Source organism: Dipodomys ordii, unplaced genomic scaffold, assembly GCF_000151885.1.
Source record: "Dipodomys ordii isolate 6190 unplaced genomic scaffold, Dord_2.0 Scaffold6, whole genome shotgun sequence".
Taxonomy (NCBI): domain Eukaryota; kingdom Metazoa; phylum Chordata; class Mammalia; order Rodentia; family Heteromyidae; genus Dipodomys; species Dipodomys ordii.
In genome coordinates, this window is record NW_012267222.1 from 16,092,377 (window position 1) to 16,106,160 (window position 13,784).

General features: G+C 38.1%; 1 protein-coding gene across 1 annotated transcript in view; it reads left to right on the forward strand.

Moving 5' to 3' along the window:
- Eif4g3 (eukaryotic translation initiation factor 4 gamma, 3) overlaps positions 1-13,784 on the forward strand; it is a 190,803-nt gene that overhangs the window by 10,053 nt on the left and 166,966 nt on the right. Inside the window, exons 2-3 of the mRNA XM_013032571.1 lie at positions 9,651-9,746; positions 11,198-11,311. Of these exons, the coding sequence (XP_012888025.1) occupies positions 9,717-9,746; positions 11,198-11,311 (144 nt within the window). The 5' untranslated portion in view covers positions 9,651-9,716. The remainder of the gene's footprint in view (positions 1-9,650; positions 9,747-11,197; positions 11,312-13,784) is intronic.

Below are 13,784 nucleotides of genomic sequence, written 5' to 3' on the forward strand. Positions count from 1 at the left end.
TGGAAGTGGCGCTGTGGCTCAAGTGGTAGAGCGCTAGCCTTGAGCTGAAGAGCTGAGGGACAGCGCCCAGGCCCAGAGTTCAGGCCCCATGATTGAAAGAAAGAAAGAAAGAAAGAAAGAAAGAAAGAAAGAGGGGCTGGGAAGGTGGCTCAGCGCTTGCCTTTCATGCCTGAGGCCCTGGGTTCGATTCCTCAGCACCACATAAGCAAAAAGAAAAAGCCAGAAGTGGCACTGTAGCTCAAGTGGTAGAGCGCTAACCTTGAGCTGAAGAGCTGAGGGACAGCGCCCAGGCCCAGAGTTCAGGGCCCACGACCGGACCCAAAAAAAAAAAAAAAGAAAACGAAGCGTATACTGCATTATAGAGCTAGGCGCAATGGTGTTTCCCATAGTAATCCCAGCACTCAGGAGGTAGAGGCAGGAGGACTGAAAATTTGAGGTCAGCCTGGGCCATATAATGAGGGCCTGCCTTAGAAACACTTAAGTGAGGGTGGAGAGGCATGGTACAGATACTGCATTATAGTTAGTGAAATTTCATTTAGAAAATAGAAAACTGGTTGTGAGATCTTGAGTTAACCTTTATGTGGATTTTTTTGTTTGTTTGTTTTTTTATATTGGTCATGGGGCTTGGACTCTGGGCCTGGGCGCGCTGTCCCTGTGCTCTTCAGCTCAAGGCGAGCACTGTGCTGCTTGAGCCACTGCACTGGTTTTCTAGTGGTTTATTGGATATAAGAGTCTCACGGAGTTTCCTGCCCGGGCTGGCTTTGAACCGTGATCCTCAGATCTCAGCCTCTTGAGAGTTAGGATTACAGTCGTGAGCTACTTGCACCTGGCTTAAGTGGATGTTTTGCTATTTGTTAAATGGAAATAACGGTACCTACATAAAGTAATAGAAAGATTGAGTCAGAAAAATTGGCAGATGCCAAACCTTGGCAAATGCTGAGTGCTCAATAAATGTATATGGCATTTTCTTTGTTAGAGTACTTTGTTAGAGTGGAGTTTTCTGAAAATTAATTCTAGGTAATAAATGTCTAATATGGCATCACATTTCACTATCACATTTCTAGGATTTTTTTAAAAATGAAAACTGCCTTTATTCTATTACTTGGAAAAATTAACTGGTACAGAAAAAAAGTTTAGTCAGCTGGAGAGAAGAGAAACCCCAGTGTCTCTCATGATAGGAATTTTTTTTTCCCCTGAGCTTTTTTTTTTGGGGGGGGGGTCAGTTGTGGGGTTCGAACACTGGGCCTGGGCTCTTCAGCTCAAGGTGAGCACTCTACCACTTGAGCAACAGTGCCACTTCTGGTTTTCTGGTGGGTAATTGGAGATAAGAGTCTCCAAGGACTTTCCTGCCTGGACTGGCTTTGAACCTCTATCTTCAGATCTCAGCCTCCTAAGTAGGTAGGATTACAGGTGAGAGCCACCAGCACCTAACTTTTCCTGAGCTTTTTTGTATCAGTTCATAATATTGGAATTATAATTACTAAGAGCCAGGACTTACTGAAGGCCTTAATTAGTATTATTAAATATTAGCACCTAATATTATTAAAAGCTTTTGTTTGATTCTCACTGCATTTATTTGGACAATTTATTTCTTTAGTAATTCTGCTTTAAAAAAATTGCAAAACTCAAATTTTAGGCAAAGCTGAAATCTGAGAAAAACCCCTGAGAATGTTAAAGCAATGACTTTGACACCATCTGGAAATAACAGTGAGGTTGATCTGTGAACTTTTCCAAGTCCTTTAACAGTATTAACTGTCTAGATTATTAAACCATTTTTATTAGGATTGGGTAAGTGGTACATAATATTTTGCGTCATTGTGATTTTTTTCACACATGCTTCTTCACATTTGATCATGTTCACAAATGTTCCTTCCTCCCCAATACCTTGTCTTATCTTCCTTCTTTTCTACCTCTGGTTCTTTATCACAGATAGTCCCATCTATATTCATGTTTGGTTTTGTTTTGGTTTTGTTTAATCTAAATTTCACACAATAGAAAATATGTTAAAATTTATCTTAAGTCTGGCTATTTTACTTAACCTGATGATCTCTACTTCTATCTATTTTCTTCCAAAGAACACAATTTGTTCTTCTTTATGCCTGAATAATACTTCTGCGTGTTTGTGTGTGTGTGTCACATTTTTATCTATTCCATGGGTACCTAGACTGATTGTTTATAAACAGTGCCACGGAGCCCTGCCTCTACTTGCCTGCTTTTCTTTTCTCTTCTTTTTTTTTTTTTTTTTTCTTTCTTTAGTCATGGGGCTTGACTGCTGGGCCTGGACACTGTCCATGAGCTCTTCAGCTTAAGGCCAGCACTCTTAACACTTGAGCCACAATACCACTTCTGGTTTTCTGATGGTTAATTGGAAATACGTCTTGAGCTAGCTTTGAACTGTGATCCTCAGGTCTCAGCCTTCTGAGTAGCTACTATTATAGGCATGAGCCACTGGTGCCCAGCTGCTTTACTCTTTTATTTGTGCATATCTGGTTTTCCTCAGCACCAGTTGTTTAAAATAAAGTATACTTCTTTCTTGTATGATCTTTGTATTCTTTTCAAAACCATTTTACCGTATGTTTGCATTTTTATTTCTGGGCAGTTTATTCTGTTTCATTGGTATGTTTGTCTCTTGATGCCAGCACTATTCTGTTCTTATTTTTGTTTGTTTGTTTGTTTTGGGTCTGGTTGTGGGGCCTGCACTCTGGGCCTGGGCGCTGTCCCTCAGCTCTTCAGCTCAGGGCTAGCACTCTACCACTTGAGCCACAGCAGCACTTCTGGCTTTTTTCTTTTTGCTTATGTGGTGCTGAGGAATCGAACCCAGGGCCTCAGGCATGCAAGACAAGCGCTCTACCACTGAGCCACCTTCCCAGCCCCCTATTTTTGTAGATTTGTAATTTTCAAATTGGGAGCTGTGAGATATCCAGCTTTGTTCTTCTTAATCTGTGTCACATAGTCAGCATCCCTTGATAGTTCATAAAATATTCAGATGGGTCTTTCTACTTCTGGAGAATACAACAGTGGGCATTTAACAGGAATTGCATTGAAGAAATAGTTCATTTTGAGTAGTGTTGGCATCTTGGTAATATTGTCTTCCAATATATGAATAGCGAATATTTTTTCCATTTATTTGTGTTCTCCTATTGCTTTCACCAATGTTTTATAGGCTCATTGTACTAGTCTTAAAGTTTCTTGGTTTAGTTACTTGCTAAGTTTTTAACTGTTTTTGATGCTTTATACATGGATTTTCTTTTTCAGACAGTTGCATTTCTGCATTGACTTTTGTGTGTTTAGTTTGTGTTCTGTTGTTTTCCTAAAATTATTTCTAACAGTTTTTGTAGGTGAAATACTAGAATACCACCCTTCTTCCCTCCCCCTCTCTTCCTCCTTTTTCTCCTCTTATATTTTCTTTTCCCTGTTTCCTCCCTCCCCCTTGTTTTCTCTTTTTCTTTGTTTTCTCCTTTCCTTCTCTCTTTCCTCCTTCTCTTTTCCTTTTTTCTTTGCATATTGAGGATTGAGCCCAAGGCGTTGCACATGCTAGACAAGGTGTTCCAACACTGAGAAGCTACCTAAGGATTTTCTTCATAGAAAATTGTATTATCAGTGAGTAGACATAATTTCTCTCTTCCCATTTGGACATTGGTTATTTAATTTTCTTTCCTATTTGCTCTGGCTAGAGCTTCCACTGTCATCATTGAGGAATAGATATGGTAAAAGGAAGTAATATCCTTTGTCCTTTGACTTTTCTTTGGTGCAGGGGAATGTGTTACAGGGGTTGAAATCCCACCATTGTGCTTGCTAGTCAGGCGCTCTACCTCTTAAGCTTCCTTTCTAGTCCCCCCCCCTTTTTTTTTTGTTGTTTGTGAGACTTGAACTCGGCCTAGGTACTGTACCTCAGCCTCTTGGTACTCAAGGCTAGGGCTCAAAGGGCCACTTCTGGTTTTTGAGTGGTTAATTGGAGATTTCTCACAGGCACTTTTCTACGCAGGCTGGCTTTGAACTGCCATTCTTAGATCTCAGCCTCCTGAGTGGCTAATACAGCCACTGGTACCTGGATTCTAGCCTTTTTTTGCTTTTTCCTCTCTCTGTCTCTGTCTCTCGCTCTATCTCTCTCTGTCTCTCTTCTCTCTCCCGCCCCTCTTTCTTTCCTCTCTTTCCTCTCTCCTCTCTTTCCTCTCTCTTCTCCCCCCTCTTCTCTGTCGTGTGCGAGCACACACATAATATATACAGACCAGTACTGGTGCTTAAGCTCAGGGCCTGGGTGCTGTACCTTAGCTTGTTTACTCAAGGCTGGCACTCTATCACACTTGAGCCACATTTTCAATTCTAGCTTATTGTTGGTTAATAGAGATAAGAGTCTCATGGATTTTCCTGCCTGGATTAGCTTTAAATAGATCCTCAGATCTCAGCCTCTTAAGCAGTTACAATTAATTACAGTGTGAGCCATATGCTTTGATTGACTATTTTTTATTGGTGTCCTGGCTATATATACTTTGAATATTATTTGTTTTTATGTGTATGCCAGTCTTGGGCTTGACCTCAGGGCATTGGCACACACTGAGCTTTTTTGCCCAAACCTAATACCCTGACATTTGAGTCTCAGATCTGCTTTTTATATTTTGCTGGTTATTTGGAGGTAAGAGTCTCATGGACTTTTCTGTACAGGCTGTCTTTGAACTATGATCCTCAGATCTCAGACCCATGAGTATCTAGGATTATAGGCACGAGCCACCGGAAACCAGTTGTTTTGGTTATTATTGAGATAAGTTCTTGAATTTTTTTCAGGCTAGCACTGCAAAATGATCCTCTTGAGTACTCTGCCTTCAGAATCGCTCATATTAAAGTCATGAGCCACTATGGTGTCTGGCCTTGTTCCTTACCTTAAATGAAAATGCTCAGATCTTTTTCTTTGAGCTTGATGTTTTCTGGGGGTTGTTCCTAAATGATGTTTATTATATCTAGGATGGGTCTTTTTTCTTTCTAGTTTTTTGAGTTTGTTTCATCATAGAAAGGTATTGACTTTTGTGAAATGCCTTTTCCACAGCATGTTAAAAAGAATTTATATCATCACCAAATGGAATTTGTTGGTTGACTGATATCTACACGTGTAATTACTCTACATTTTGTACAGCTAAAAGTTCTGATGTAATACAAATACCAATTTTTGAAGTCTGAAGCAGAGAAAAAATTTGGAAAGGTCAAAAGAGAAAGATAAAACTTGGTGTTCTTTAGGGAAATTGATGAATGTGGCTTCATGGTAATGGCATCTGAGATGAGGTGGGAATGGGGCTTGGCACCTTTGGATGTCAACTTCTCACCTTATATCTGGTTGCTGAGAAAGTTCTCTTTCAGTATACTAATTATCTCCTAAATCTCCCTTCTTTCTCCTGGCCCTGGTATGATGTACCTAGAATATTGGAGTAGCTTTCTATCTGGTGTTGTGACATCAGTGTCTTCTCTGGGACTCCTGTTATTGTAACTTCTCATTATTAAATGTATCTGATATTACTGCTCTGCACATTCTTAATCTGATGCTTTCGTGGTAATACCTTACTTGACACATCATTAAGTACTTTACTAAAGAACTTAATCTCATTTTCTGAATTCACTGTATCTCACTCTGACCCATCCACTTCTTTCCTTTGTTATTACTGACCTGTTCATGGTTCAGTAGACATGCCTTCCTTTTTCAGGTTTTTGTGCTTTTGTTTATGTTCTGTTTTGCCTACATATGATGTTGCCTCTCTCCTTTCATAGGTAACTGCAAGCTAATCATTCATCATTTGGTGAACTATCTATCAACTGTTGGAAAACCTGGAAAACTTCTCAGAGGAAAAATTTCTTCTTTGTTGTACATTCTGACATATTGTCCTGACTCTTTGTAACATTTTTTACATTGTTCAGTAATGTAAAACATTGTTCAGTGAGCTGTAAATCTTTTTTTGCAAAGGAATCATATCTTCTTCAACCTTATTTCTATGAGTTCCAGTGCTCTTAAAAAAAATCTACCAAAAGCCAGGCACCATTATAGTATGTCTGTAATCCTAGCTACTCAGAGGCTGAAATCTGAGGATCACAGTTCAAAACCAGCCCAGGCAGAAAAGTCTCTATCTCTAAGAAGTGGAAGTGGAAGTATGGCTTAAATGGCAGAGTCAGCTTTCAGTGAAAAAAGCTAAGTGAGAGCAGGAGGTTCTGAATTCAGGCACCAGAACCACACCAGAAAACAAAGCAAATGAAATATGAAAAGACACAGATTTGTTGGATTACTGATGAGTATCCTTTTTTCTTCTTTTTTTGGAGGGGAGGGGGATTGGTCCTGGGTTTTGAATTCAGATTCTTGAACTTTAAAGTACTCTACTGCTGAACCAATGTTCATCATTCATATAAGTATCTTACATTTTTGGGTTTATCTCATTCCAACTTGTGTAAAATGTTTTTGTGTACTTTTTTTTTCCACTACTGAAAATATTGTTAATTAGCATCTTCAAAGGATAGACAATGTAAAGCAATTTTACTCTGAAGCTTTATTTTTTATTAGATCAAGAACATTGACCTTCACACTCGTGATACATTAGAATGAAAACCAAGGGAATATATTAATGATGTCCACAAAGCCCAAGCTATGATGGCAATTCTATATACCTTCACCAGTAGGTCAGCTAGAGCGACTTATTTCTGAAGTGAGGGGTCCTAGTAGGGTTGGCACGTGCCAGCCTTCTGTTTTCATTTGCGTTCATTGTTGCATATTAGGACCTTGGTGTGTTGGCCATGGTTGGGGAAAAACCATATGATGCCTAGATTGTGCTTTATCATAAACTGTATGGTGTTACTTAGGACATGTTTTTTTTAGGAAACTGTAACTTATGGAAAGAGTGGGAGAAGCCAAGTATTATGGTCAAGCATCCGTTACCACTTAGTTACTAGAAATTGGAAGTGAAGGGTTATGAGTGGGTGACTTGGCTGTTTTCTGAACCTGTCTCATGTGATTGGTTTGGCTTGATGTCTGTGTATTTTGAGCAGATTAAGTTCTATGGGAGTCACATTACACATCAGGCCTCGTGTTTATTTAGCCAGCTCAGTGATAATCTAAATATAACTTGTTCAGTTTTTGTTTTGTTTTAGTTTCATACTATCCTTAATATCACAAGATAAGAAAATCGTAATGGTGATCCATTATTGTGTATTCCCTAATAATTTGGAATATATACCCAGTACTATTATACTACCTTTAATGTGAAGATGAAAGCTTTGCTATCAAAAAACGGAAAGAAAATAGATTTTTTAAAAAGCATGTTTGTTTGTTTGTTTATTTTGTCAGTCGTGGGGCCTGAGCTCTGGGCTTGGACACTGTCCCTCAGCTCTTTAGCTCAAGGCGAACACTCTACCACTTGAGCCACAGCACCACTTCCCGCCTTTTCTGCATATGTGGTGCTGAGGAATTGAACCCAGGGCCTCATGCATGCAAGGCAAGCACTCTACCACTGAGCCACCTTCCCAGCCCTAGATCTTTTTTAAAAGGGGCAGCTCCTTTAGCTTTTCTAAAAATTTTAGAAAACAATTTTTTTTTTGTTTGTTTATATAGTACTGAGGAATTGAACCCAGGGCCTCATGCATGCTAGGCAAGCACTCTGCCACTAAGACAGATTCCCAGCCCCCAGAAAATAGCTTTCTTATTATCCAGAAAATAATTTTGTATCATACCATTTTAACTTATATTCTAAACAAAGTCATTTTTAGGGAGTCAGAACCATCATTGACTGATTTATATATTAAAACTTTGTATAGGAACATTTTTTCTTCTTTGTGAGATCATATTGTATATGTGTTTGAAATGAAAATAATTCACTTGTTGGATTTTGTGTTAGTGTTAAATCATGGTAACATTGTAAGTTAGATTTACTCATCTTGTACTAAATGTTTATGCTACAAGGCAATGGAATTGAGTCTTCAGCGTGTACAATGTGACTTACGATGATATTATGGTGCTGTTTTATCTAGTCTGTGGGCCTTGAATAAAAGAACACTCAGAATCCTAAGCTTACTTAATGATCATGCTACGTTCATCTATCTGGAAAGCAGTTAATGAGTCATTATTTTTTTTGGCATTTTAGTGTTTTTCTTTTTGAGATTCAGTATATATACCATATAAATATGAGCCTCTGGTTATTTCAAAAGAGAAAAAGGTAACTGGATTTATTAAGAAGAAATAAATGCCAGCATTCTGTTTACAGTTTTTCTTAGCTGAAAGTATTAGATCAGTCTGTTAGTTTATTGAATTGTATTATTTACAATACTTGGATATATGTGTGAAAATATCCACTCCACATTCTAGAAAAATGCTAAACATGAAATTTGTTTTTTATTATTATACTGTTAGAATGTGTGTGTGTGTGTGTGTGTGTGTGTGTGTGTGTGTGTGTGTGTGTGTGTGTGTGTTTTTTTTTTTTTTTTTTTTTGTTTTTGGTCAGTCGTGGCTTTTGAACTCTGGGCCTGGGTGCTGTCCTTCAGCTCAAGGCCCACTCTACCACTTGAGCCATAGTACCACTTCCGGTTTTCTGGTGGTTTATTGGAGATAAGAGTCTCATGGACTTTGCTGCCCAGGCTGGCTTTGAACTGCATTTCTCAGATCTCAGCCTTCTGAGTAGGATTATAGGTGTGAGCCACCAGTGCCTGGCTCTCTCTCTATTCTCTCTCTCTCTCTCTATATATATCTAACATTTGTGCCAGTCCTCGGGCTTGAATTCAGGGATGCTGTCTTAGAGCTTTTTTGCTCAAGTCTAGGTGCTCTACCACTTAGCCCACAGCTCTACTTCCAGCTTTTTGGTAGTTAATTGGAGATAAGCGTCTCACAGACTTTTCTGCTTGGGTTGGCTTCGAACTGCAGTCCTCAGATCTGTCTCCTGAGTAGCTAGGATTACAGGTGCCTGGCTACACTGTTAGACAATTTAATGGGACTTCTAAAAGATTTAGTATTTTTAGTTGGTGCTGTCAGTAAGAATTTTGTTATGTGCAGTGCACAGTTCAGATAAGGATTTGCATGACTATTGTTTAGGCTGGGCTTGAGATTTTTATAGAACGATGTTAGTAGGTGGAACAGAATCAGGGCCCTCCTCTTGTGACCCTCTGAAATGGTTTGGTGACTGTTTAATTGCTGTTCAGGTGTGGGAAGTCATATTTCTGCACTTTTGAGAAGGTGGTCTTCTATGCCTTTCCTTCCTTATCAAGCTTCCCAGTAGTGGTCATTTTCCTCTCAGGATTATTAGGCATTCAGGGTCTTAGGGAAGTGTGCTTGATAAGGATATAGAGCACTTACCTGTTCAAGGTTTTGTGTTATCTTGGTTTCTATGATTACAAGAGGGAATGGAATCTTGTGGTAGAGGATCCATTCCTGCTTCTGTTTAGCTGCCAGTGCTAGCAGGTACATTTATTTAAAGCTGTTCCTCCTTGCACTCATGGTTTCAGATAATAGTGTCTAGTTTTTTGGTTGTTAATGTCTGAATTACTGGAGAGTGCAGTCGAGTTACTGTTTTAATAGAACTCAAAGTAACAAGTATAATCACTCCTATAAGCCTTTTTTTTTCTCCCAATATCTTGTATTTGTCATAACATGCCATAAATTTGTAAAAGAGAATATTCTTACTATTCTTTGACAGACCCCTTATCCCTCTGGACAGAATGCAGGTCCAACCACATTGGTATATCCTCAAGCCCCTCAAACAATGAATTCACAACCTCAGACCCGTTCTCCGGTAAGTAAGCGGATGTATATTCTAGAAAATATTCTCAACCTCAGTTTTGTATGTATTAATTATATAGTTATTTTTGGAAAATTGATGTATTTTTTCTGAACTTTGGAACTTTGCTTCAAAGATGTCATTCTTATTAATTTATTATCACTATTGATTAGAATTATATTACCTTACACATAGGAATAACTTAATATCTTATTAACTCAAACTTATTTAGAAAGAAGAGAGGCAGAAATTTTGTTATTTACCTTTCTGAGGCATGATTTCTTTTAAAAGTGTCTGGTTGCATTCAAATTTACTTTTTTCTAGCTGTTGATGTGTTTAATACTTAATGTGTCTTAATACTGTTTAAAATTCAAAAGCGTTAAAATAAACAGTGATTTTAAAAAGCAAACCGAGTTTTAATTAAACCCTCAAATTCCAGTGGTTTGGGAGGTAGTATTTTTGATAGTGTCACTAAGTCAGTCTAAACATTTGACAGTGTGATTGAATGCTTGATACATGCTAAAGGTATATTAATTTCTTCAAATGGGAACTAAATTCTCATACAAATGTAAATGCTCTCATCTTCTTTGTTCATCCTTCATGTGGACTGCAATAAGTACTGAGAATGTACTCAAGGTCATTGGTCTGTTTCACGAGTGTATACTGGCTTCAGCTTCCATCCTTTGACCGTCGTTTCCTGCCCTGCATGATTAGCTTTGGCTAGAAGGTGCTTCTGTAACATCTCTCATTGTATCTCACATCCTTCTTTGTCCTTAGGTCTGTGTATTCTTCCGAATACAGGCATCTTTGTTTTGTCCCCAACTCTGCCTATTTATTTTTGCCTAGCATACAGGACTATTTCACTGCATTGATTCCTGTTCATTTGGTTTAATGCATGAATTTTGAGTTGTTGCAACGTACCAAAGACTTGCTCAAAGATCTAGGAGACAATAAATTGAAAGAAAAAAAATGTACTATCCTTCTTATTCTCTTCTTGTCTTCCTTTTCCTTGTTACCCTCTTCTCTAATACTTGTTCTTAGATTCTGGTTCTCTCCATAGGAAGGAGGAACCATGTCAAAGACAAGGGACTTTAGTCCCAAGTTGCCTGTTTGCTTGTCTCTCTCTCTCTCTCTCTCTTTTTTTTCTTTTCTTTTTCTTTCTTTTTTTTTTTTTTGCTGAAATGGTCAACACAATGTCTGATGCAATGTTCTGAGAGTGGTTTGGGGATGTGGACACTTGACTACTTGGAATGGGTCTGAGCTCTTAGCTGGTCAGTTTAGATAGGTCAGATTCATTAAACCCGAAACATGGTAAGCTCTTACTGTAAAAAATTCTGTGGCCTTCTTACCGTCCCCACTCCCCTCCTTTTAATTATTGGGCAAAAAACAAGATTTAAATTTACATGGTTAGAACTGGCGCAAAACCTGACTGAAGAGCTGCATCTCTAAACCAGTTTTTTTGACAGCCCAGCAGAACAGTGCCAATACATTGCACAGACAACTGGAAGAGGAGGAAGGTTTTGGAACAGACTCCCGTTTACAGGTCCTTGGCTGGAAGAGGCTGGATAAAATACTGCATTGTAAGCAATATAACAAACTGTACTTCTTGTAGGCAGTGGTGCCTCTGGCACTCATTATTTTTGACCACATCCACTTATTGGCTGATGAAATGAATTGATTGCTTCTTCTCTAAAAGTCTAACCTACATGGCAGTTTTTGCCAGACATAGTGGGGAAAAGAATAACAATTGGGTGGGGCTTCTCTATTGGGAATTAGACAGGAATAATTTGGGGTTTAGGTTTTTCTTATTTTAAATCTGAAGTTGGGATATCCCTTTCAGAAAAATTTGAATTTGAAAGATGATTTTCTAGGCTTCTTTCCCCCCTTTCTATTTTATAATTGAATATCAAGGGGGAATTGTCTGTAGTTGTCAGCCATTTTTTTCTGTGGTCATAAACTCTTCAGATACTATCCTTTATGCATTTTTGCCATCTGCTCTGCTAGTGACCATTACCCACCCGCATTACTAAAAACTGTACATTTAACATTTCATTACATACCTCAAAACAAATGCAAGACTAGCAGACTGAAGACTACTCTTGCTTATTGTTTTGGGTCTGATATCCTTTATTTCATTTGTGTTGGTACTGGGAGGGTGAATTTGGGATAAGAAGCTTGCCAGGATTGGACATCCCAAGTTGCCATGGTCTAGTCTCATCCATCCCATAGCTGTCCCAAATGGCGGGGAGAGGTAAAGAGTTGTATTCAGGAAGGGTCCATTCCTGTGGCTTTGTAGATCAGCAAAAGCTTACTCCATTCTATTTCTGCATTAATGGGCCATTGGCAATTGCACAGTTGAGGCTTTTCTGTTCTTCCCTGGACAGCTGCCTTTGCAATCCAAGTGGCTTCAAATGATCCCTCCCTCCTTCAGATTTTCTTTGTGCCTGTATTCTCTTTGATATTTAATATCTTCTTAAATTCATAGTGTAGAAAAATCTTGTTAAAAATTTAATAATATGCTGATGAAACATGCCAAATAAGCTACCTATCTGTTCCATTTTCTTATTGTGCTGCAACTCTTGAAAGAACTTAATTTTAAATGGCTTGTGAAAAATAGTGAAGCTATTGAAAACTCAATTGGGAGAGGGAGACAGTTTGCTTTTTGCAGTAACCTGTTACTGGTTATTTTTATATTTTGTGGTGCTAAGTGCCAAGTTACATCTGTGTTAAGTTGGCCATGCTCAGGTACCAACTATGCACAGAAGTGTGAGTGAGAGAGTGGGTGGGTGGCATTAACATTGGACCCAAGTTCATACAAGGCTGCTTTCTTTATATCTATAGTCCTCAGCATTTTAAAGACTTGCCTTTTTAAGAAAAGAAAACAGAAATAAATGATTTTCTATTTCATTATGAGCCAGCAGCGACTACAGTTTGTTCTGTTGCTTACAGCTACCCACAAGATTAAGGCTGTTGTCATTCCAAATAAAATATTCAATAGCCAATGGTGACTAGTGCAAAATAGACTAGGGTATTTTCCCCAAGGGTACTTTCCCACTAACTTTTCCTTTTTGTTTTTTACATACATGTATAGTTTCATATGATAGCCCTCTTGTTCATAAAAAGTTACCTTTGATGGAGCATTCCAAATAGATAGAGTTTTAATTTTTGTAATAGAGCCGTGGAAATGGGACCTTTCTGTGGAACAGTGATAAGACAGGTACTGCTGTACTCAGGTTACTTTTTTAACTAGTCTTTCTCTCCCATTTTCTGCAAAAGTGTCATGAACAAATTTCTCACTTTCTTACCAGCCCTTACTTTCATGCCACATGAGTGGTTATTGCCAAATCTTGAAACTTGATTTCCATAGTAGAGATATAATGTTGTCTTCTTATAACTGGAAAACTGAAAATGTAAGCTCTCAGGTTTCTTTTTAAGAGAAAATTTTCTGTGTGAACCATCGCGGCCATTAGTCATCATTTTGAAAAACTGTGTTAAATATGATGGCGAGCCTGTCACACCATAAGCATACCAGAGGTCATCAAAGTCCTTTTCTTTATTTAAAAGCAATTGGTGACCCTTTAGCTTTGAAGATGGATTCTTGACAGATGTCTTCTGTGTCTTCTACATATTGTCTTGTGCTCTACTGCAGTTTGTTGAAAACTTTTAGTATAAAATAAAGGTCATTGGGAAAATTATTCTTAATCTCCTGCAAAATCATTTTGCACATAACTTAAATGCTAAGCATGAAGAGTTGTTTTTTAAGTTGCTCAGCAGTCTAATTCATCTGTAGTGGTAAGGCTACAGAAGGAATGTGGGCTATATAGAAAGTAAAACTGAAGATACATACTTTAGCTCCTTAATATGTTAAATAAAAACCTTATATGGTTTTCATTCAAATCTACTGTCTAAATTTTCTGTTTTTTAAACTATTAAAAGTGTGGTTAACATGATAATAGTTAATATATATGAGTAGCTAGTATATGGTCCTATGTGTCCTGATATTTTTCTGTCCTAGAGCTTTGATATTAAAAAAATACATAAATGATAAAGCAT